The sequence below is a fragment of the Anolis carolinensis genome, chromosome 6 (assembly GCF_035594765.1).
Source record: "Anolis carolinensis isolate JA03-04 chromosome 6, rAnoCar3.1.pri, whole genome shotgun sequence".
Taxonomy (NCBI): Eukaryota; Metazoa; Chordata; class Lepidosauria; order Squamata; family Dactyloidae; genus Anolis; species Anolis carolinensis.
This window is the reverse complement of record NC_085846.1, coordinates 24838760-24862955: the sequence shown is the minus strand read 5'-3', so window position 1 is coordinate 24862955 and position 24196 is coordinate 24838760. Positions and strand designations below refer to the sequence as shown.

General features: G+C 43.2%; 1 protein-coding gene across 1 annotated transcript in view; it reads right to left on the bottom strand.

Moving 5' to 3' along the window:
* Positions 1–23471, bottom strand: part of ppp1r9b (protein phosphatase 1 regulatory subunit 9B) — a 127768-nt gene extending 104297 nt beyond the window's left edge. Inside the window, exon 1 of the mRNA XM_062957162.1 lies at positions 21472–23471. Within this exon, the coding sequence (XP_062813232.1) occupies positions 21472–22926 (1455 nt within the window). The 5' untranslated portion in view covers positions 22927–23471. The remainder of the gene's footprint in view (positions 1–21471) is intronic.
* Positions 23472–24196: the final 725 nt, after the last annotated feature.

Here is a 24196-nt window from a genome sequence, read left to right as displayed (position 1 = left end):
TATTTTTCAACAAAGGGTATTGTCTGACAATTTGCTCTCTTTCACTCATCCCCACTGCTTAGGGTACACCTGATGCTCCAAGAATGAGGCCGAGCAGATGGCCCATCAGCCGGCAAATGGAGGCCACCAACCAAGAGGATAAAGCCGCATCCTCTCCTGGGGAGGGGGCATGGGGGATTATAGCAGCAGGAGGTTAAACATGGAAGACAATAACACCCTCGGACAAACTCTACCACCCAAAATAATATGAAGGAATCCATGCGGTTGGGCGTGGAGCTAAGTTCCAATATCGCTGGTACTAAAGCCAAAGTAGCAAAGATGAATAGGCTTTCAGAAATTATACTTAAATTTGTCTTTCCTGCTGTAGATTTGCCAGCTAGTCTCCCAGCTGCCGCCTATACGCTAGCTGTGTTTGATACTCAGAATGCATTTGATTTCCTTGTTTATAACCTTGCCGGTTGATATTTCACGAGTCACTGCTAGCTGACATTTTCCTGTTATATTTCTGTCCTGCCTTTCCTTAAGTGAGCTCACAGTGGCACATAAGTGATTCTCTCCATCCCCACTTCATCCTCACAACGATCTTGTGAGGTTATTCTGGCTAAATGTAAGTAGCCCAATGCATTTCATGGCTGAATGGGAACATGACCCTGAATCTCACACCCATAACTACTGCATGCTGCACTGACCTGGAGTGGTATTCCGCATTCCTCAGAACTGGCCATATTGATAACCTATGTGCACATTGCCAGAAATGGTGTTGGCACCAAAGACTTAACTCAGACGTTGTTGCCCCAGCAGGCCTCACTAGCTGCAATACACATTTCAACTATTCCAATTTTTTTTAATCGTGTCAGAAGTGACTTGAGAACATAATGCAAGTCGCTTCTGGTGTGAGAGAATTGGCTGTCTACAGAGACGTTACCCAGGGGATGCCCGATGTGTACGCTGGAGGATTCTCTCATGTCCTAGAGCTAGAGCTGACAGACGGGAGCTGTCAGCCAGCGCAAGGTTTTAACCCACTGTGCCCCTGCAGTTCCTAACTACCCCAATCCATCCTCTGTTATCCCATGTTTTTAGCTATGTCTAAAATGTCAGTTTCTGCCTCTTCCTACTAATTCCTTTTTTGTCCTCAACCTACATCAGTTTCTGCACACTAAGTTCAAAAGGTAGTTCATACCCAATTGACTCAGGAGAAGAGGGGCAAAATCCTGTCCTTCCCTCTAGACCAGTGGTTCTCAATCTTCCTAATGCCACGACCCCTTAATACAGTTCCTCATGTTGTGGTGACCCCCCAACCATAACATTATTTTCATTGCTACTTCATAACTGTAATTTTGCTATTGTTATGAATCGTAATGTAAGTATCTGATATGCAGGATATATTTTTCACCGGACCAAATTTGGCACAAATACCAAATACGCCCAAATTTGAATACTGGTGAGGTTCGGTGGGGGGGGGGGGGATGATTTTGTTATTTGGGAGTTGTAGTTGCTGGGATTTATAGTTCATCTACAACCAAAGAGCTTTCTGAACTCCACCAATGATGGAACTGAACCAAATTTGGCACACAGAACTCCCATGACCAACAGAAAATACTGGAAGGGTTTGGTGGGCAAATGACCTCAAGTTTTGGAGTTGTAATTCACCTACATCCAGAGAGCACTGTGGACTCCAAACAATGATGGATCTGGACCAAACTAGGCATGAATACTCAATATGACCAAATTTGAATACTGGTGGAGTGTGGGGAAAACAGACCTTAACAGTTGGGAGTTGTAGTTGCTGGGATTTATAGTTCACCTACAATCAAAGAACCCCTTGAACCACACCAACGATAGAATTGGGCCAAAGTTTCCACACAGGACCCCCATGACCAACAGAAAATATTGGATGGATTTAGGTTCCTAAGACCATCAGAAATATGTGTTTTCTGATGGTCTTTGGCGATGCCTCTGAAACTTCCCTCGTGAACCCCCCCCTCCCTGGGGTCCTGACCCCCAGGTTGAGAAACCCTGCTCTAGACTCAGGCAAAGGCAAACTACTGCTGTCGCTTTTCCTAGCTTATGTCTCTCCCCTCATTCATAACTTTTGCCATCTTGGCTACATTTTGATGTTGGCTGGCCGCTCAGATCCTGGTGGCCACCTGTGAAATATTGGAAAATATGTCTACAAATGTGTGCTCATGATCCCACCATTTTAAATTTCTAACAATGGGTTGTCGTTTTTTTAAAAATTTTCCTACAATGTACCAAAATGATGTTATGTCAGAAGAATAATGAGATTACAACTGGTGGCTTGCAGCTATCTATCAAAACCATCACGAACGCCCACAACACGGGGGATAAGGAGACAGAAGGCATTTCGTACATGCTGCATTTTTCAGTAGATTCTCAGTTCTCTTTCAACGGGAAAATTGGGCTGATGTATTTGGGTGCATTTACATGCAGAATTACTGTAGTTTGATGCTACTTTAATTGTCATGGCTCAATGTTATGGAATCTTGGGAGTTGTAGTTGAACAAGTCTTTGGTCTTCTCTGTCAAATAATAATGGTGCCTCACAAACTGAACTCCAAAGATCCCACAGCACTGAGTTAGGGCAGTTAAAGTGGTGTCAAACTGCATTAATTCTACAGTGTAGCTGTACCTTTTGTTAACCATTACTACAACCCTTTATGAGTAGAATACATGGAACATCATTGGAATACTCTATTTTAAGCCTCGTTGCAATTGAAACATGCTGGCACTTTGCTGTTGCGAATTCCCAATATCAGTTTTCTACATAGCCTTGCTTTTTACCCATGTTTGTCCTACCCAGTGAAATGACTCTGTTCCCGCTCCCCATTTTTTTCTATTTCATCACAACTGGATAGTCATGGTTTCGACATTCTCTCGAGACCTTCCTCTGATTCGCAACACCAGGACTGCAGCAGAAGATTATTGCACAGGAAAAAAACAACCAAATAACAGTGATATTGAATTCACTGATGCATTTTATCCACCCCTGCTCCAGTTTTTCAGAATGCCGGCTCCAGAAAAAAAGAACCAAGAAGCACTGGACTGCAGGAAATTGATTTCTAGCTTGGGTTCTTTAGAGCAGTGCTGCTCAAAGTGGTGGCCTATGAATTGATTGGTATCAGCCCCTGAACCATCAGCTGCCAATCCCTGTTGAGTTCCAGGAAAGAAATAATAATGGTGGTTAATGTGCACAAATAAATATTGGTCCCTGGCACACTTATGGTCAAAACAATGTTTCTCAACCCGGGGGTCGGGTGGTTGCGAGGGGGGCATTAGAGGGGTCACCAAAGACCACCAGAAAACACATATTTCTGATGATCTTAGGAACCCAAATCCCTCCAATATTTTCTGTTGGTCATGCGGGTTCTGTGTGGGAAGTTTGGCTCAATTCCATCATTGGTGAGGTTCAAGGGGCTCTTTGATAGTAGGTGAACTATAAATCCCAGCAACTACAACTCCAAAACTCAAGGTCCGTGCCCACCAAACTCTTCCAGTATTTTCTGTTGGTCATGGGAGTTCTGTGTGCTAAGTTTGGTTCAATTCCATTGTTGGTGGTGTTCAGAATGCTCTTTGATTGTAAGTTAACTATAAATCCCAGCAACTACAATTCCTAAAAGGAACCCCGGTGGCGAAGTGCGTTAAAGCACTGAGCTGGAGACCGAAAGGTCCCAGGTACAAACCCCGGGAGCGGCGTGAGCAGCCGCTGTTAGCTCCAGCTCCTGCCAACCTAGCAGTTCGAAAACATGCCAATGTGAGTAGATCAATAGATACCGCTCCGGCGGGAAAGTAACAGCGCTCCATGCAGTCATGCCAGCCACATGACCTTGGAGATGTCTATGGACAATGCCAGCTCTTCGGCTTATAAATGGAGATGAGATGTCAGGGGAAACCTTTACCTTTACTTTACAATTCCTAAATGACAAAATCTATTCCCCCCCCCTCTCCCCCCAAACCTCACCAGTATTCAAGTTTGGGCATATTGGTATTTGTGCCAAATTAGGTCCAGTGAATGAAAATACATCCTACATATCAGATATTTACATTACAATTCATAACAGTAGCAAAATTACAGATATGAAGTAGCAATGAAAATAATGTTATGGTTGAGGGTCACCACAACATGAGGAACTGTATTAAGGGGTCGAGGCGTTAATTGAGAACCACTGGTCTACCACATCAGAAAACTTGGAAAGCACAATATATGCCCTTCAGCACATTGGTTTGCTTTTCATTTAGTTTCTGTTACAATGTATTAGATAGGAATAACGTTCACCTTATCTGCAATGTCTATGTTACAAGAACATAAACTAAAAAATGTCTGAACACCCAAAGTGTGGATTCCAGTGCCTCTTCATGCCACATCCACAGAACACACAGGCACACCCATCATGAGTGACAATGTGACATATTCACCATTGTTCATATGTGTCAAACTCAAGGCCCACAGGTCAAATCTGGTTCAACATGTCATTTTAGATGATCCTCCAGATGCTAGACTACAACTCCTGTATTATTAGACATCATGACTAGAGTTGATGGGAATTTTGAAACAGTAGCATGAGGAAAACTGCCATTTGTTCTGTTTAGTCAGGTGAGTGGGGTTTGGATTTAAATACAAGTCTTGTGGATAGGATGCCTGACTTTAAAATGTCCTTTTGACTTTTCAGCGCCACCAGTGTTGTTGGGTTGCAGTTCCCATGATCCCTAGTCTTCAAAAGTAACCATCAAAAGTAATGGGAGTTGTCATTAAATAATATCTGGGGGCCCAGACTGGGGGAAAACAAAAGAGCAATGGCCATTGTGTAGTTGACTCATCTGTAGCCATGGCTTCAATTGCCCTCTGAAAAAAAACCATAAAGCAAATGTGTCCCTCAATAAAAATGAGATTGGGTTGCTGTCAGTTTCCTGGGCTCTATGGCCATGTTCCAGAAGCATTTTTTCCTGACTTTTGCCTGCATCTATGGCAGGCATTTTCAGAGGTTGTGAGGTATGTTTTCTGAGTGGTGTTCTTTATTTACTGTTTGAGACTGACACCCCTGTTCTAAGAGATCACAGAGAAGCTTTTCCACTTTCATGGGGGTCCTGTGCCCCTAACCCCAGCAAATGTGGAAGGCTGATACCATAACTAGCAAGGCAGCAACTGTTGAAAAGGACAATAGGGAGCCACCAAAGGCAGGGATTTTCAGCATTGCCTTTCTCTGCCCTTGACATTGACCCTCAAATAATCTTAGCATGATGAGTTGGCCTTTAATGAGATGTCATTTCTTGGTTGATACTGAATTTCCTCGGTTTTGTTTGATGTCACAAACGGATCACGAAGCATGTGCTTGCTATAAATACTTCTTTCCCAGGTGATGAGTGTCATCAGCTAATATTGAGCTCGAGCTGGCATTTGCTATTCCTTTTCTTTCATTCTCTCACTGACCCTTTTCCTGTTCCGATGGCCACAAGGAAGGTCCTGTTACAGCTGCGCTTTGGACGGAACTAGAGCATCTCATTATTGTGTTCAAACATAGATCTGTTTCAGTGTAGTGAAACAGAACGTGGCCCGTTTTTAACAGCAAAATGTGTGTGCGAAAGTGCATTATCGAACCGACTGCTGCCATTGCTGATCTCCCTTTGGTCCCTCTCTTTCTCCAAGTGCCACAGGTGTGCAGACTAAGCAGCAGAAGGAGGAGGAATTGGCCCACACGCTTTCACTGCCAAATGCTCTCCTTGCATCTGAGCACAATTCTTGCATTGAAGGAGAAAAGCAACCTTGGGAATCTCATGCCCTCCCACATTTCACAAGCGGAAATTGGGACATGCGTAGCCAAGCAACAGCAGAGCGTGGTCAAAGATGGCAAAAGTTATAAATGAGGAGGAACACACAAGTCAAGAGAAACTGCAGCAGTTTGATTTTACTGGAATCTACAGCAAAGGGCAAGATTATCTTCTCTTCTCTCTGAATTAAATGGGCGCAAACTACTTCAGCTGTTTGGAGCCACCAACACAAGCAGAGGATGAAGGATGAAAATAGGAGAAAAGAAAAATTGGATTTCAGGAGTATTATTTGGCATTGACTATGTTAAAATGTTTGTAATGATAGGATCTAATTGTGAGTAGTGGGAGAGAGAATTCCACCCTCCCGACCCATAAGCACCTTTTGACGTTCTTTGGCCTTAGGTAATTTTAACTAGGGCTTTTAGAAATTATATTATTTCAACAGCAAATTCCCAGAATGCCCCAACCAGCATGGAGAGTGATGATGCTGGCCATGGGATTTCCGGAGATCTATTATCCAAAATGGATCCCCCCCCCCCCAATTCTGAAAATTCACACCTTCATCTGAAAGACCTATGGTCTAAGCCAGGGGTCCCCAAACTAAGGCCCGGGGGCCGGATGCGGCCCTCCAAGGCCATTTACCTGGCCCCCGCCCTCAGTTTTAGACTTCGGTTCGCCCAAAGTCTGAGATGACTTGAAGGCACACAACAACAATCCTGATTAACTTGACTATCTCATTGGCCAGAAGCAGGCCCACACTTCCCATTGAAATCCTGAAAGGTTTACAGTAAGTTGGTTAAAACTGTTTTTATTTTTAAATATTGTATTGTTCTTTCATTTACTAATATTGTGCTATGGTAATAATATAACATATTGTGTATACATATAATCTTGATAATAATATTATAATGTAATACAATATAATACTTATTTATTTATTTATTTATTACAGTATTTCTACCCCGCCCTTCTCACCCAGTAAGGGACTCAGGGCAGCTAATAATAATAACACAATATAATAATATTGTAGAATATAATAATATTAATTATATATTATATATTAAATGTAATATTACTAATAGTATTACAGTATAGTGGTATAGGTAAGGTAAAGGTTTTCCCCTGACATAAAGTCCAGTCGTGACCGACTCTGGGGGTTGGTGCTCATTTCCATTTCTAAGCCGAAGAGCCGGCGTTGTCCGTACACACCTCCAAGGTCATGTGGCAGGCATGACTGCATGGAGTGCTGTTACCTTCCCGCTGGAGCAGTACCTATTTATCTACTCACGTTTGCATGTTTTCCAACTGCTAGGTTGGCAGGAGCTGGGGCTAGCAGCAGGCGCTCATTCCGCTCCCGGGATTTGAACCTGGGACCTTTCGGTCTGCAGGTTCAGCAGCTCAGCGCTTTAACACAATGAGCCACCACCAGGGGCCATAAGTGTGGTATAGTACAATATATTAATATATAATGCTAATATTGTGCTATGCTAATAATATAATATATTGTATGTATGTACATACAACTTGTAAGCCACTCTGAGTCCCCTTCAGGATGAGAGAGGGTGGGATATAAATGTAGTAAATGAATAAATAAATAATTGTTGTTGGGGGGGGTTGCACTACAAATAAGATATGTGCAGTGTGCATAGGAATTTGTTTTTTTTTTTAAATGATAATTCGGCCCCTCAACAATCCGAGGGACTATGAACCGGCCCTCCACTTAAAAAGTTTGAGGACCCCTGGTCTAAGCACTGAATAAACTCTCTCTCTCTCTCAATATATATGTATCCATAGATACATAGATGAATATATAGACCTTCATACATTGTTTGTAATCAATTGTATGTATGTATTATGTGTAAGACACAGTTTTCTTTATAAAGTGAATTTTCCAAATTTTCAGGTTTCAGATCCATAATTTCCACAAATACTGTTCTATACATAAAATAGTGACAATGTAAATGCTTGAATAGGTTTGAATGGTTTTTAACTGTGAAATTTTAATACTGTTTATTTTTAATTCTGTTTTAATGTTTTTATGTTTGTATTATTTTAAATTGTGTGCTAATGCTGCTTTTATATTAAGCCGCTTTAAGTCCCCTTCGGGAGAGATAAAGCAAGGTATAAATAATGATGATGATGATGATGATGATGGTGTGCTGTGAATATAGAGAGCCCAACTGTACTGTATGGTATTCCAGCTTCACTACTTATGACAGATTATAGCAAAACAGGAAAAGACTACAACACTGAAGTCTAGCCTGTTAAACACTACTGCTTTGAGTCTCCTTTGTGGGAGAGAAAGGAGGCAACAACAACAACAACAACAACAACAACAACAGCAGCAGCAGCAGCGGCAGCTTTATGAGAGAATCTAGCTTATTACAAGCAACTACTCAGAGCCGGTGCAACAATGAGGCGAATTAAGCGGTCGCTTGGGGCGCAAAACATACGGGGGCGCAGTTGAGACTGCTTTTTCTGTTGATTTCTTGTAAAACATGATGTTTTGGTGCTTAATTTGTAAAGTCTTAATGTAATTTGATGTTTAATAGGCTTTTCCTTAATCCCTCCTTATTATCCAACACTTTTGCTTATCCAACACTTTTATTTTTCAGTGATTGGTTTGGGGGGCAGGGGACGCCAAAATTCTGTTCGCCTACACTTGAAAAATACCTAGGGCTGGCTCTGCAACTACTGTAATATAATTTGGGGAATCTAACTGTTAACTGCAGCTTGATTCAGCCTTATGAAGGAGTCCAGTTTATCTATAACAAAATGTGTGGGAGGAGGAGACAGATTACCTTGCCACAGACATCAAGAAACTAAATAAATTAGCAACGGATTCATGAAGCAAACTAGGGCAATGATATGGGAAGAAAAAGCAGCTTTCCCCAAGAATGCTACTATATTCTTGATTTGTATTGCATGTGGGGGCACCCCTTGATGTGAAAAAGTGGTCTATGCAATTTAAACACCAGAGGGGAAAACAGCAAATTCATGGACAACAATGGAGTACCAAAGTTCATGTAGCCATGTGCGAAAAAAATCACCGTCTTGCGACTATGGATGCATTTGCACTGTAGAATTAATGTATCGACACCACCTTAACTGTTGTGCCTCAATGCTATTGAATCATATGAGTTCCAGTTTTACAAGACCGTCAGTCTTCTCAGGCAAAGAACCCTGGTGGCTCAACAAACTATAACTCCCAGGATTGCAGAGCAATGGGCCATGGTCATTAATGTGGTCCCAAACTGCATTGCTCCTACAGTAGTACAGAGATGCACCCTTAGGTTGTCCTGTTTGGCTCAGAACTTCAGCAGAGGCATTTTGGCTCTGGTATATCATTCAATCTATTTTGGTTATCAGGTAGAGAAAAGGTGTTTGTAAGATTTTCTGCCTCCCTTGTGAATATCCCTTAATTTAAGATACTTATTCACCTAGATAATTGACAAAATGCATGTGTTTAGATCATCATTTGCTACTCTGCCTTGGGCAGCACAATGTCTCGGGCTGGATTGCCTATCGTTTCTCTGATCTAATTTGTTGTACTGGCTTGATCTCCTGCTATTCAGGAGGCAGGAGGTCCATGCAGTAGGATAGCTGGATGTGCAGCTGAATATGACCAGATAGCTCAATACATCTGGATGTGACTGGGTAGTTTGGCTGCTTTCATTGCAGAGATGTCGCATAATTATGCATTGCGGAAATAAGGGAAACAAAAATGGTAAATTTCGGCTTCCGGCACGAACATTAGCTTGGTTGAAGGTGTGCAACCAAACACACCAATACAGGAGAGTGATTATGCTGTGGGTTTCTTGTAACAGGAGCCAAGAATGAAGCTGTTCTTTGGTCTGCATATAACACTTCTTTACTTCCAGTTAAGAGTCTCAGGGCCCTTCCACATAGCCCTATATCTCAGAATATCAAGGCAGAAAATTCCATAATATCTACTTTGAACTGGGATATATGAGTCCACATTGCCATATATTCCAGTTCAAAGCAGATAATGTGGGATTTTATTCAGCTGCCAAATAATTCAGATTATCAAAGCAGATAATCCACATTATCTGCTTTGAACTAGAATATGAGTCTACACTGCCATATAATCCGGTTCAAAGCATATAATCTGGATTTTATATGACAGTGTAGAAGGGGGCTCAGTCAGAAATGCAGAAATGCAAGAGAAGCATTCTCTCCAGGGATCAACTCATTCCTATCTGGCATAGTGATTTCAGCATTGGACTACAACTCTGGATACAGGGTTCAAATCCCCGCTCAGCCATGAAAACCCCTCTGGATAACCTTGGGCAAGTCTTAGCCTCAGAAAACCTGTGATAATTCACTTCAGGGTCATTGTAAATCCAAAACAACTTGAAGTCACACAACAACAAATATCAGGGATGCACTACCTGTTGTCCTATAGATGCTTTTGGACTGCAACTCCCTTCGGCCTGAGCCTAACAAAACCAGTGCAAAAGCTGTAGTCCAAAAACCACCTGGAAGCCCACAAGTTGCCCATCCATTGTATGTACAATCAAGCAATTGGACAAAACATTTAACAAAAATTGCATATTGCTTTCACAAAGATGTTTTTATAATACAGCAAAACTGTGTTGCATTAAGTTAAGTTTGTCTTTATTTATCCTAATATGCTTTTAATGACTGTATTTCAATATTCATATCAAATCAATACAGACTTTATGGTATGATATAGTATGAGTTAGGTCTATTTTTAATAGCAACTCTCAACCAGCTAGAAATTACATTTATCCGGCATCTACCAATCCCCATGTGTGCCAGAATCTACTGTACTCTAAAATTAAATCCTTTCTTTGCTGGTTATTTAAAGTCAGGGAAATGCTGCTATAATGGGAGGAAAAGCTTCCCTTAAACCTGCTCTGTTCCTTTGCTATTATTGTTTTCTTCCTGTTGTTTAGATTAGACTGAATTATCTCTCCCCCCCCCCCCCCCTTTGGTCTTTCACTATCTTGGTCCATTACCAATTTGGCATTATGTATTCACACTGATTTGCAGCTTTCAGTAAAGTTTGGAGACTGGAAATGCTTTGGATATGCAAGACCTTAAATCAGAGAGTTGATTCTGACCACAGACACAGTATAGAGGAGTAAAAGGCCTGACTTTAATGATACGCCAAGAGTCCAGCTGCTTCACATAAGGTTACGTATTTCCATCTCAACAACAAGCAGGTCTTTTGTAAAGCTAACAGATCTTAACTGTCTCTTAAAACCAAGCCACGCAAATCACTTTGCTTTGGGATATCTTACAACTTTATTTCAAGAAAAACATCAATCTGAGGATTCCTGCTAAATTCAAAGAGAATATGAAAGTCTTGATGGAGACTGGCGGATACTATTACCTTCCACTAATTAAATAGTTCTAGCACCTTTGACCTGGAAGCATTTTATCTGAACGACATCACAGGCTGCATTAACCACCTGAGAAATCTTAAGCAAGGAACCAAGCATCTTGTATCAGAGTAGAACAGTGTAAGCAAGAGCCAAAGTAGGCAGTAGTTAAGATGTGAGGATGATCCTTAGGTCCAGCCTGAAAGTGTATGGTAGATAAGGTAGAATAGATCCATACTATTTTGCATTGCATGGAGGGGAACATATTTTTTTAAATGTGTTGCCGAAGGCTTTCTTGGCCGGAATCACTGGGTTGCTGTGAGTATTCCGGGCTGTATGGCCATGTTCCAGAAGCTTTTCTACTGACATTTCGCCTGCTTCTATAGCAGACATCCTCAGAGGTTGTGAGGTCTGTTAGAAACTAGGCAAGTGGAGTTTATATATATCTGTGGAATGTTCAGAGTGGGAGAAAAAACTCTTGTCTGTTTGAGGCAAGCATGAATGTTGCAACTTACCACCTTGGTTAGCATTGAATAGCCTTGCAGCTTCAAGACCTGGCTGATTCCTGCCTGGGAGAATCCTTTGTTGGGAGGTGTTAGCTGGCCCTGATTGATTCATGTCTGGAATTCCTCTGTTTTCTGAGTGTTGTTCTTTATTTACTGTCCTGATTTTAGATTTTTTAAAATACTGGTTGCCAGATTTTGTTCATTTTCATGGTTTCCCCCTTTCTGTTGAAATAGTCCACATGCTTGTGGATTTCAATGGCTTCTCTGTGTAGTCTGACATGGTGGTTGTTAAGAGTGGTCCAGCATTTCTGTATTCTCAAATGATATTCTGTGTCCAGATTGGTTCATCAAATGCTCTGCTATGGCTGACTTCTCTGGTTGAGTCAGTCTGCAGTGCCTTTCGTGTACCTTGATTCATGTTTGGGCAATGCCGTGCTTGATGGTCTCTATGTAGACTTGTCCACAGCTCTATGGTATACGGTAGACTCCTGCAGAGGTGGGAGGATCGCAGCACCAACGAAGGATTTCCCCAGGCAGTAAACAGCCAGAACTTGAAACTGAAAGGCTATTCAATGCTAAACAATGTGGCCAATTGAAACATTCACACCTGCCTCAAACAGACAAGAGTTCTTTCTCTCATGCTAGACCTTCCACAGATATATAAATCCCACTTGCATAGTTTCCAACATACCTCACAACCTCTGAGGATGCCTGCCATAGATGCAGGCAAAATGTCAGGAGAAAATGCTTCTGGAACATGGCCATACAGCCTGGAAAACTCTCAGCAACTTATTTTTAAAGTGTCCATCTGCATTTTTTAAATAAAAAGGAATAAAGTGCACCGAAGAGTAGGCCAGTAAGGAACATTTCTGCCTGGTATGCTCTTTTCCCATCTCCATGCATTTATTTATTTTGAGTGAACATTCAAAAAGGAAACCTTCCCACCTGTAGTTTTGAGTGGCACTCTCCATTCCACTGCCTCATTCTGCTGCATGTGTAAATCAGGCCTTAAAAATTTACATTATGCAGCAATTCACTTAGATACATCATGATCACATCTGTTCAGCTGCCAACTAGAAAATTACTGCAGACTTAACCAAATAGAGAGGAAAAATCTCTTTTACTTCCATTACTTTTCTAGGATTAAAGCTGCAAACGGAACTAAGGGACAATCAAAATTCATGACATGCCAGGTTGACAACCAGGAAGTAACTGTTAACTGGTTTTGTGTTTTACCTGAATATCAAATGGAAGTATCGATTTCTGTTAACCTAACCATGTGTTCCTTTGTCAAATTAATTAAATTAAATAAGCAACATGCTCCCATTGTTTTTAGTTTTAGATGCAGGTTGAAAAAAAAAACCATATTCAAGTAAGTAAGCCTTCCTTTTATAAGGTCCTCATAAGAGACGCGTATTAATATGAGCATTTTCTAGGTCTGTGTACCGTATATGACTGTAATTTTGAATTTAAGTAGTATATAAATATTTGAAAAAAAATGCTTCATGACTAACCATGGACTGATTACTTTTTCCCTCTCTAGATATATCCACATTGTACAATTGTAGCAATCTGATACTACTATAAGTGTAATGGGTTCATTCTATGGAATCTTGGGATTTGCAGCGTCACAAGGGATTCCAAATTCTATCCTACAGAACTCTGGGGAATGCAAGCATTTCCACCAAAGTATAAAATCCAGGATTTCATAGGACAGACCATTGGCACTTAAACTGGCATCAGAACGCTATAATTCTATAGTATGCATCTATCATCTCTCACTCTTACAGGGTTGTTGCAAAGATACAGGACTGAGGAAAACTATACAAACTGTTCTGCATTTCCAAAATGAAGCTCAAGATAAAAATGGAGTGGGTGAATTTCTACCACGTCTTTATTTAAGGCAAGAATCGACTGCACAACCTCATTTCGAAGCTAGTTGTTAAAGTGATATAACATTTTAAAGTAAGTCAGAAGAACTTCCATGGTACAGCCTGATAATATGTTAAAAGAAGGGTTCAAAATTTTAACTGATTTAATCAGTATATTCTTCAAACAAAGCTTTAATCGAGGAATAAAACACCTCTTTTTGCCCCTAAATGACCAATGGGACTGACTAAAGGGCATTTTGCTCAGCAGGCCTCACATACACACACCCAATTTTCTCAGCTATGGGTTGCTGTGAGTTTTCCGTGCTGTATGGCCATGTTCCAGAAGCATTCTTTCCTGACATTTCGCCTGCATCTATGGCAGGAATCGTCAGAGATTGTGAGATCTGTTGAAAACTCTAAAATCAGGACAGTAAATAAAGAACAATGCTCAGAAAAGAGGGGAATTCCAGACAGGAAACAATCAGGGCCAGTTAACACCTCCTAACAAAGGATTTCCCCAGGTAGTAAGCAGCCAGGCTTTGTAGCTGCAATGCTAATCAAGGCAGCCAGTTGCAACATTCACACTTGCCGCAAACAGACAAGAGTTATTTCCCCCACCCTGGGCATTTCACAAAAATATAAACCCCACTTGACTAGTTTTCAACAGACCTCACAACATCAGATGGATGCCTGCCATAGATGCAGGCGAAACGTCAGGAGAGAATACTTTTGGAACATGGCCATACATCCCAGAAAACTCACAGCAACCCAGTGATTTGCCATGAAAGCCTTCAACAACATATTCCTCAACTATGTCTCTCCTCTTAAAATTATATTTTAAAAAGGCTTTTCATTTTAGTTTGTATCTGAAGGTAGCAAGCTGTTTTCCTTTCTGGGTATATCTACACTGTAGTGTCAATGTAGTTTGAAACCACTTTAACTGCCATGATTTCATGCTATGTTTAGAACACTATATTAGCAGCATTCTTAGTGGATGTTGATATTAACATCTACAGGCTCCTCCAGACAGGTCCTATATCCCAGAATCTGATCCCAGGTTTTATGCTTTAAACTGGACTATATGAGTTTCCACTGACAGATTATCTGGGATAAACAGAAAACCTGGGATCAGATCCTAAGGTATAGGGCCTGTCTGGAAGGGCCCTAAGCTGAAGCTACATGGTGTTAAAGAGTTTTTATAAATCCAAAAATTATCTCACTTGCCCAAAATGTCCAAATAAGAAGGCACCTCAATAACCAACAGAGGTAAATCAGCGAGGCTGAGATGCTCCTAAAAGTTGAGTTGGTTGGTCAAGTAAATCTACTTCAGATGGGATATCCTTCTCATATAATTGATGTCAACATCAGGAGAGTAACCATCATTTTGAGAGAACAACATATCCCATTTGTAGTAGATTTCCATCCAGCACTTCCTAACACTTAGAGAAAGCTATCCATTGCTAACAAATTTCCTATAGCCATCAACACGCCTCCAGTGGTAGCTTTTCACTAGCCACCAAATCTAAAGACATTGCTGGTAAATACTGGCCTGAAAACGCCAGTCAGCATTCTGAGATTGCACCCTTGTGATTCAAAGCACTGCATCACCTGCAAATGTCCTAGTAGACATTCAGTTTAAGGAGTGCAGTGATTGGCAGGGTCTAATATATTAAAGAACACATCACTGGCTAGTCCTCCAATCATATTTATGTGATTGAATGCAGGAATGCAAGATGTTGTCTGATATACGTGGACAAAACATTTGCAGACCTGCGTACAGATTTGCTATTCCAACCAGGAAACTAAAGCAACCAGTGGTTTTAGTTTCAACTTGGAACATCCCCGCATCTCTGATTTTGCTCTTTTGGGCATTGTGGTGCCATCCTCTTCATGTATTTTGGACAAAAATGACACATTTTAGATTTATACAATAAAAATGCTACCATCACATGGCCGCACCTTACAGCAATGATATCAAACCTGTGGTCCTCCTGGTGTTTTGGACTTCAGCTCCCAGAATTCTCTGCCACTTGACAAGATGGCTAGGGCTCATGGGAGTTGGGAGTCTGAAACATCTGGAGGGCCACAAGTTTGACACCTCTGCCTTACAGAATAATACCAACATCTACTGATAATACTGAGAGTATAATGCTCTAAACTGCTACCTGGTATGGATTCCAATTCCTTCTTTGCAACTGGAGAAAATAGAAGCTGAATTATTTTGCCCTTATATGTGTATTCAAGTTTTGTTTGTTAATCACTGGAGATATATAAGCAATTAACTGCATCGTTCTTGATCCAGGAATAACTTGTAAGAACTGCTGTTGGCTTTCTTTTTAATCATTTAACAATCTATATATTCACAAACACACACACAAACATACACATATAAATGGTTAAACCAACATAACTACTGTGGGCCCTAAGTATTTCTAGGGTTTGATTCCAGGACTCCCTATGGCTATTATGACTTATGGATGCTCAAGTCTCGTTATATACATTATATAGTTAAATTACTTCCTTATATAAAATGGAAAAATCAAGGTTTGCCTTTTGGATTTTGTTGTTGTCAAACATTTTCAAGTGGTGGACGGCTGAATCCATGGTTACAAAATCCATGGATCTAGAAGGCTGTCGTTTGAGAGATGGACTAGGACCCTGAGAGACCAGATACAAATCCTTTAACAATGATGAAAGTGAGCCTTGGGCAAGTGTTAATCGATGTGAGGTTCTTATGGAGATTATGATAGCAAAACAAAAAACAAAAAAAACCCGTCATCGAAAAAAATTGGGTCTCTAGTGTCCTTGTGGGCTTCTGAGACCACCTAGAACACTGTGTCCAGTTCTGGGAACCACAATTCAAGAAGGATATTGATAAGCTAGAACATATCCAGAGAGGGGTAACTAAAATGATCAAAGGTCTGGAAACCAAAGCTCTATGACAGTGATTCTCAACCTGTGGGTCCTCTGATGTTTTGGCCTTCAACTCCCAGAAATCCTAACAGATGGTGAATTGCCTGGGATTTCTGGGAGCTGTAGGCCAAAACACCTGGGGAACCACAGGTTGAGAATCACTGCTCTATGAGAAATGGTTTAAGGTGCTGAGTATGTTGGAGAAGAGAAGGCAGAGAGGCGACATGATAGTCATGCTTAAATATCTGAAAGGATGTCACATTGAAGAGCAGGCTGGCTTGTTTTCTTCAGCTCTGGAGACTAAGACACAGAGCAATGGATTCAAATTTCAGGAAAAATATGCCACCTAAACATTAGGAAGATCTTCCTGACTGAAAGAGGTGTTCATCATTGGAATATGCTGCCTCAGGAGTGTGGTGGAGTCTCCTTTTCTGGGAGCTTTTAAGCAGAGGCTAGATGGCCATCTGTCAGGGGTGCTTTGATTGTATGTTCCTGCACGGCAGAATGGGGTTGGAGTGGATGGCCCTTATGGTATCTTTCAGCTCTTTGATTGTATGATTCTAAAATGAGTTCCTACAAGTTGTGTGTGCCTCACTCAGCTGTAAGATGAACTGCATGAAATTAAAAAGACAAAATAATGAACCTTTTCAAACAATACACAATGAGAACTACATAATTTTATGCTCACAAAACGGTAGTGAAGGCCACCAATCTGGATGGCTTTAAACAGGAAATTTACAGCCACGTGTGGCTAATAGTCATGATTGTTACATATTACCTCCAGCAACCTATTCAATATATCCAGGAACAATGGTTACAGGGGAACATGAGTGGGAAGGTGTTGCTGCCTTCATATATTGCTTTGTAGACTTGCTAGAAACATTTGATAGGCCACTGTGGAAACAGACTGTAGAACTAGACAGGCCCTTGACCTGATCTAGCAGAACTGTCCTTATTTTCCTATGTTAAACATACTTTTTTTAAAGCCCTTTTGCGTTTTGCACCTATAATTTGTCACATAATGATGCAAACTTAACAACAACCTGATTTTGGAGAAAGATGGAGCACATGAAAATTCCCAGCATCACAGAAGCTGGAACTAAATTTCCAGGATAAGACTCCTCACACAATCCACCAATCTCCAAGAAGAGAACAAGATTAAACATCTGTCACTGCAACATCTGTCTAACTCCAGTTCGTTCTTGCAAGTGAGCCAAGGAATGTTTTCACAGGAGGGTGAAAGAGGACCAGTCTAAACTTTAGAGGTAGCTTAACAACAGGATCTAAAGCAAATTTTCCATCTTTGGCTAAAATATGGCAAATGTCACACCTCCTGCTTGACACAGCAAGCATTAACACTGCCAAGTACCTCATAGCCTTCAAGTGGCAGTCCTCTGTGTGTCCCAAGAGCAGTGGTTCTCAACTTTTGTTCTTCAGATACTTTGGTCCTCAACCTTCCATACTCCAGAGGGAGGTGGTTAGTGGTATGCGGGCGGAAGAAAATAATCTAGCAAAACTGAGCATACCTTGTTGTCTGTAGCAATTCAAAAGGGCTAAAACATATGGAGGGCCAAAGACAGAGAATTATTGCTCTGAGTAGCTTCCCCTGATTTGGACCTCTCCACAGATTTTTTGATGGCAACTCCCATCATCCACAGCCAGCACAAGGAGTAATGGCGGAATATATTTGGAAAGGTCACAAATGTAAGAGCTATCTCTAAAGGTAAACTATGGTTTCCTGTTTTCAGTTTTTGACTCTGACATAGATTGGGTGGGTAAGGATTGGTAGTTTTTAATGTAGGTTGGGGGAGTAAACAGGCAAAACTGAATGTACTTATTGTCTATTGAAGCCTGCCACTTAACCATATCCCATTTAACTGCCACCCCTAGAGAGTTACAGTCATATGTAAATTGTGGCTCATAGTAATCAGGAAGTGGTTTTAAAATCCTAGGGTCTGAGATGCTTTGGGCTTCTAAGTTTAAATATTTTTGTAAACCCAAGGTAAGGACAGCTCCCAGGGACCAAGCGTTCTCGTCCCCTTGCTTCTTCCCCTACTACAGGCATTTGAGTTGGCTGTGATTTGAAGACAGAATGTTGGCTGAGATGAAACCATGCCCCAAGAGCCCAGGAAATCCAACCTTTGGCATGTGACACCTTGTTCATGCCCACCATCTGTCTACAGTGTAAAAATCCTTACCCAGGTTTTAATCCAAGGAAGAAGATATGGGTTTCTTCCTACGATCTCAAGTGAGTTTTGCCATAGATTTTTTTTATTCATTTCCTAACAATGACCCTTCCTGCCTGAAATTATACCACTTAAATAAAGGCAGATTTTTGTAGAGAAGGGCAATCAGTTCTGCTGTTGAGCAGATTCAAACTTCTGTATGTCATAGTGCTTCTCTTTTGTATCAAGAACAAGTAAAAACAAAAAACACCTAGAAGCCTGAAGTCTGCCCACCTGTTACAATCCATCTCTGTGTATTTTGCTCTTTCTTCCTCCAGAAACCTCAAGTTGGCATATTGTTTTCCCTCCTCTTTATTCTTGTGACAATATTGTGAGGGATGGTGACTACCCAAGGTCACCAGTAATCTTCCTGTTTAAGCAGAACTTTCAAGAAGGATCTTTCTGTTTTGTTTTGTTTTTTTAATCTAGTCTGCTAACCCCTATGCCATAATGTCTAGAATAGGGATGGGCAAAGTTTGGAGCTCAAAAATATGCCAACATTCTTCCCCATTTGTTATCCTGGCTATGGTGGATAGAAGTTGCAGAAAGTAAACAAAGACATGGTTATGGGACCAAGCTTTTGTCCAGTAAGCAATGCAGTGCAAGAAATAAATATGGAATATGTGCAGTTAACTGGAATGGCCTCAGTCTATGATTTTGGATCATGTGATTTTAATGTTTATATTAGGTGGTTTTAATTCTATGTCCTCATGTCTAAGTGTTGTTTTATCTTATGGTTAATCGTCTTATTGTTTTGAATGCATAGTTATGGGTTTCTTGTTTAGATTTTATGATTTGGTTTTATATGTATGTTAGGCACTAAATTTTGCCATTATTATGTTGTAAACCATTTTGAGTCCCCCTGGGGTGAGAAAAGCGGTATATAAATACAGTAAATAAATAAACAAATAACATCTGGAAGACTGCATGTTGCCCGCTCTTGGCCTTGAATGAAGCTGATGGCTAAACTAGGTTACTAAGTCATAAATCCTGTCCTGGAGTCTTATGCAGATTGGATAGGACAGGCCGAGTGTCATCTGTCCAGTTCTATGACCCTACAGCAGCCGTTCACAAGCTACTGTGTCCTCCAGATGCACTGCACTACACCTCTCATCCATGGACTACAAATCCCACCAGACAAAGCCAGGGTATGGTTGGCAGAGTATGGTGGGAATTATAATTCAGTGCATATGGAAGACAGCACCTTGGGAAAAAGCTGCAGTAAAGGCAATGACTTGTCAAAGCGAGATGCCATTTTCTTCTCCTTTTCTCTGGGGAAGATAGAGGGCCCTCCAACCTTGCCTTGGCAAAGTGGTTACCTCTTATGAAATTCGTCCAAGCCTAGGGAATGATACACAGCATGCCTTTGATCCTTGCCAGCATTGGAGGGGGTGATAGTGTGAGACAACCAACTGATAGGAATTGGGATGGAGCAGGGAAAGAGGGGCCTTAAAACCCCTTTAAGGCTAACAGGTTTATGAGAATAGACTGAAACCGACAGAGATTCCCAAGCGAGCACAAGGTGTGCAGGCAAAGACAGAAAGGTGCCGCTTGCGGGAGAGCATCTCTCTAAATCTGTCTCAAAGGCACCTCCACTGCCACCCACCCCACACAGTCAAGGCCGGAAAGCAGGCGAGAAGCAGAGATTTCATATCAGATGTGTTATTCCCTTTACTACCAGCCACCAGACATAAATGGGTTCATTAATAATCCCTCCCTCGCCCCTAGCGTTTCATAAAACGGATGCTTTAGCAATGGGGGGATGAGTAATGGAGGCCAATTTCTTTCTCCCTTTGCCTTCCCACCTTTTGAAATCAAGTCACCCCAGTGGGCTTGTACAACCCCATCCCTTGTCTCCTTCCCCATTTTGCAATGGAGAGCAAACAAACACAACACTGGGGGGGGGGCGGGGGGGGGGCAAAAAAGGAGTTGTTGGGTGGGAGGAGATGTACGTATAATACCAGCACTCTCTCTGGTGATATCTGCTGGCCGGATGCTATAAAAACCACATTTTCACAGATATTCTGGCAGCCTGATTCACCATTTTAATGCCCAGCATTAGTCAGAGACCAAATTCTGTCAAAAGGAGGCCCAAATTTCACCCACCAGCCCTTCATAGTGAGATAATCTACTTCCCTTTGAATATTTGAATGCACGAAAACCAAGAGAATAAAATGCAAACAAAAGAAAACACAGCCTCTTTCCTGTTGGTGCTTCTGGCTCTTGAGCACAAAAGCAACATGCTTTGCAAAATCAAGCCCTTCAACAGGAAATCATATTGAAGAGAGGAAGGGGGAGCCCTTGCTTATCTATCAGGCCTCGGCCTGGTTCTCAGAAACAGGGTGGAAAAGCCTGTATCTTGCCTGTGCCGCTTCAGATGACAGATGGAAGCTTACACGCCTGAATACTCACAAAACAAAACAATGTCCCTATAAAGCTCGCCACGTATAGAAGGGTAACACATCAGGGGAAAGGTGAGGCTGGAAGCCTTGTCCTCGACATGCTCGTTTTCTTAGTGCAAAAAACTATAGTTATTTAACCATTTGCTGGGTTTTCTATGGAAGAGCATTGTCATCCACTTGCTGTCTTTGAAAAGCTACAAACAAGAAACCTTGGATCCCTGTCTCATCAATGAGAAATTATGCCCACAGTCAGGGCCTGTGAACTTACATCCTACTAAGGATGTGGGATTCTGGTTTAGAGTTTGCATTTCTATTAACAACCTCATCATACCCCAAGACAAGGGTCCTTCTGGGCCCTGCTGTCTGCTGCCATGACAAGGGACACTGCACCCAAAGGCCTACCTGGATAGGGGCTGTGCTGAAGTGGATCTTACGGTTGGGGGCAGACTCTTCCTCATCTGACAACCCAGGGATCTCCATACAGCTGGATTCTGGTGCGTACAGTCCATCGGCATCCTCGTCTTCATCCAGCCCGCTCCCTCCCGAATCCTCCCCCAGCCCACTATAGGCACTGATGTCCACCAGGTCAGCCTCGGAGTAGTCTTCCTTCTTAGACTCGTCACATAAGTCATTCTCCTCTGGTCCCTCAGCCTTGGTAGCTTCCTCACTGTAAGCACTTGCCAATGTGTCTGGAGTTTCCAAGTGAGACTCAGCCCCCAGCCTCCCATTTTCCAAGGCTGCATGGACCGTGACCTCCGCCTGGATCACCTCGGCCCTGAGAGCGTCCGACCCTTTGGAGGCCTTGCTGTGCTCCTCCGCTATGGCGGCCGCCACTGCCACCTCTGCCGCCTCAAACTCCTGCTCTGAGTCTCCGCTCTCCTCCACCTCCACGGGCTTGATCTTGCGCACCTCTTGGACCTTCTGTGGACGGAGGCCTGCGTGAGCGTCCTTATCGCCTGGCTTTCCTGCTCCGACGCCACCTGGGCCACCAGACGGAGGTTTGGCTTGGTTCTTGTCAGCCTCTGTCTGCTGTCCTCTTGCCTGAGCGGCAGGCCCATCACTGCTCCGGGCGTCTGCCTTGGCCCCGGCTTCAGGAGCCTGGAGAAAGACCCTGGACCTTTTGGGGACAATTTTGGAGTTGAGAGGCCCAACTTTGCCCGGCGCTTTGTGAAGGTTGTTCCTCAGGTCAGCCTTCTCGAAAACGGCGCTGAGCTGGCTGACGGTGGGCGAGACGGCTTCAGTGTCCAGCTTGTCCAGCGACTCGGTGCTCCCGTTGAAGCGCACCACCACGTCCAGCTTCCTGTCCTGGAAGCCTCCCCTCTCTTTCCTCAGCAGGAGCTTGTTGGTGGTCTCTTTCTCTTGAAGGCTCCTCTCAAAGATCTTCCGGGTCTCCTGGAGCTTGGACAGTGGCTTGTCCGTCTTGGAGTCAAAGCGGCTCACCCGCTCTGACACACTGGTGCCCAGCTTCAGCAAGGCGCTGTGGTCCACGTTCTCGTTCAGGCTGCTGGCCCGGGGCAAGGACAGCCGGACAGGCTTCTCCTTCAGCTTGGCCAGCTCCACTCCTCCTCCAATGCCAATGCCACCGCCGGCACCACCACCTCCTCCGGCTTCACCTCCCATTTGGAGGAACATGTTCTTGATCCGGTGCACGTTGGAGCCATACTTCTTGTGCCGGGCTTTCTTGGCCTCCTCGCTCTCGGCATCTTTGGGGGCTTTCAAGGCTTGGATGCCGGCTTCGTAGGCGTTCCGGTGAGGCGAGGCGCTCCGTAGGTTCCCTCCGTTGCCGGTGCTGCTATTGCTGCTGGCGCTGCTGTTGGTGCCACTGCCTGGACAGTTTTGGGGCTCCGTCTTCATCATGGTTCAGCCGGACTCCGGGTGTCGCGGACACCACATAGCCTCCACCGCTTCCTCCTTGGCTCTTCCTCCCTTCCTTGCTCAGCTGCAGCCCAGACTCACATCGCGAGAAGCCAGCGAGGAACTGCGCTTAGGCGCCGTAGTGCAACAGCGGAGGCTGCAATAGCAGCAACAGCGACAGCTCCATCTATAAAGCGGCTTTCATTGTGTCGGGGAGGGAAATGCGGTCAGTCAGTCATTGACTGGGGCTGTGGGGGAATGTGAAAAATGGGCCGGCCAGCAGCTAGGCAGGGAAGGGTTGGTGGGAGGTTGGAGTGGAGTCCAAGCCAAGGCTTCCTTACCCCTGAATGGGTGGAAATGGGGGGGACAGAAAGAGATCTCCCCTCCTTCCTTCCTTCCTTCCTTCCTTCCCCAGGCCCACTCCTGCAGGCAGCTTGGGTGGGTTACGCCTTCATCTCAGTCTTCTTCCTCTTCCTCGCTCTGTCTCTCTGTCTCTTGTCTTTTTTTAATCCTCAGCTTGTGCAGCTCAGCGATGGAGACCCAGCCCTGATGCAAACGGCACCCTGGAAAGAAGAAGGGGGGAAAAAAGGAAATTAAAAAGGAGGGAGGGAAGCAGAAGGGAAATAAGAGGAAATTCCCTCTGGGTCTTAAAGAGATCCTGCTTCTAGGGCGCACACACAGGCACAAGCGACCAGAAAGGAAGCGGAAAAAAACGCTGCTGCGAGACACGTTTTTCCTCCTCCTCCTCCTCCTCCTCCCATTCTCTCTCTCTCTCTCCCTGTCAAAGAAAGGGAGAAAAAGCCCACTGAACTCGTCAACCCATTACAAGAGGGAAGGAAGGGCGAGGAGGGAAGCGAGCGGGGCCACGCTTTGGTTCGGCCTCGCCGATCAATTATTTAACATCATCCCCATCCAACATAATCCAATACCGTCCTCGTGTCGGCGGCTCCCACGCAGCTCTCTGGCGGCCCTTGGCGTTTGGGGCGGAGGGAGGAAAGGGGACGCAGCCGGGCCTCCGTATCCGCGGGCTTCATCATCCACGTTTTGAAATTTTGCCATTTTATTGTGTCACTGTATATAATGGGACTTGAGCATTTTGGTCTTCATAGGGATCCTGGAACCAAATCCCAGCACCTACTAATATCTACCACTGACGCAATGTGTGTGTCCCCTTTCCCTATTGTACAATTGTCTGAACCCCAAAATGTTTGGCCATATGGTTTTTTGGAGATGCATGTAGATGCAACCAATAGGTGCATCTACACCTGGAATG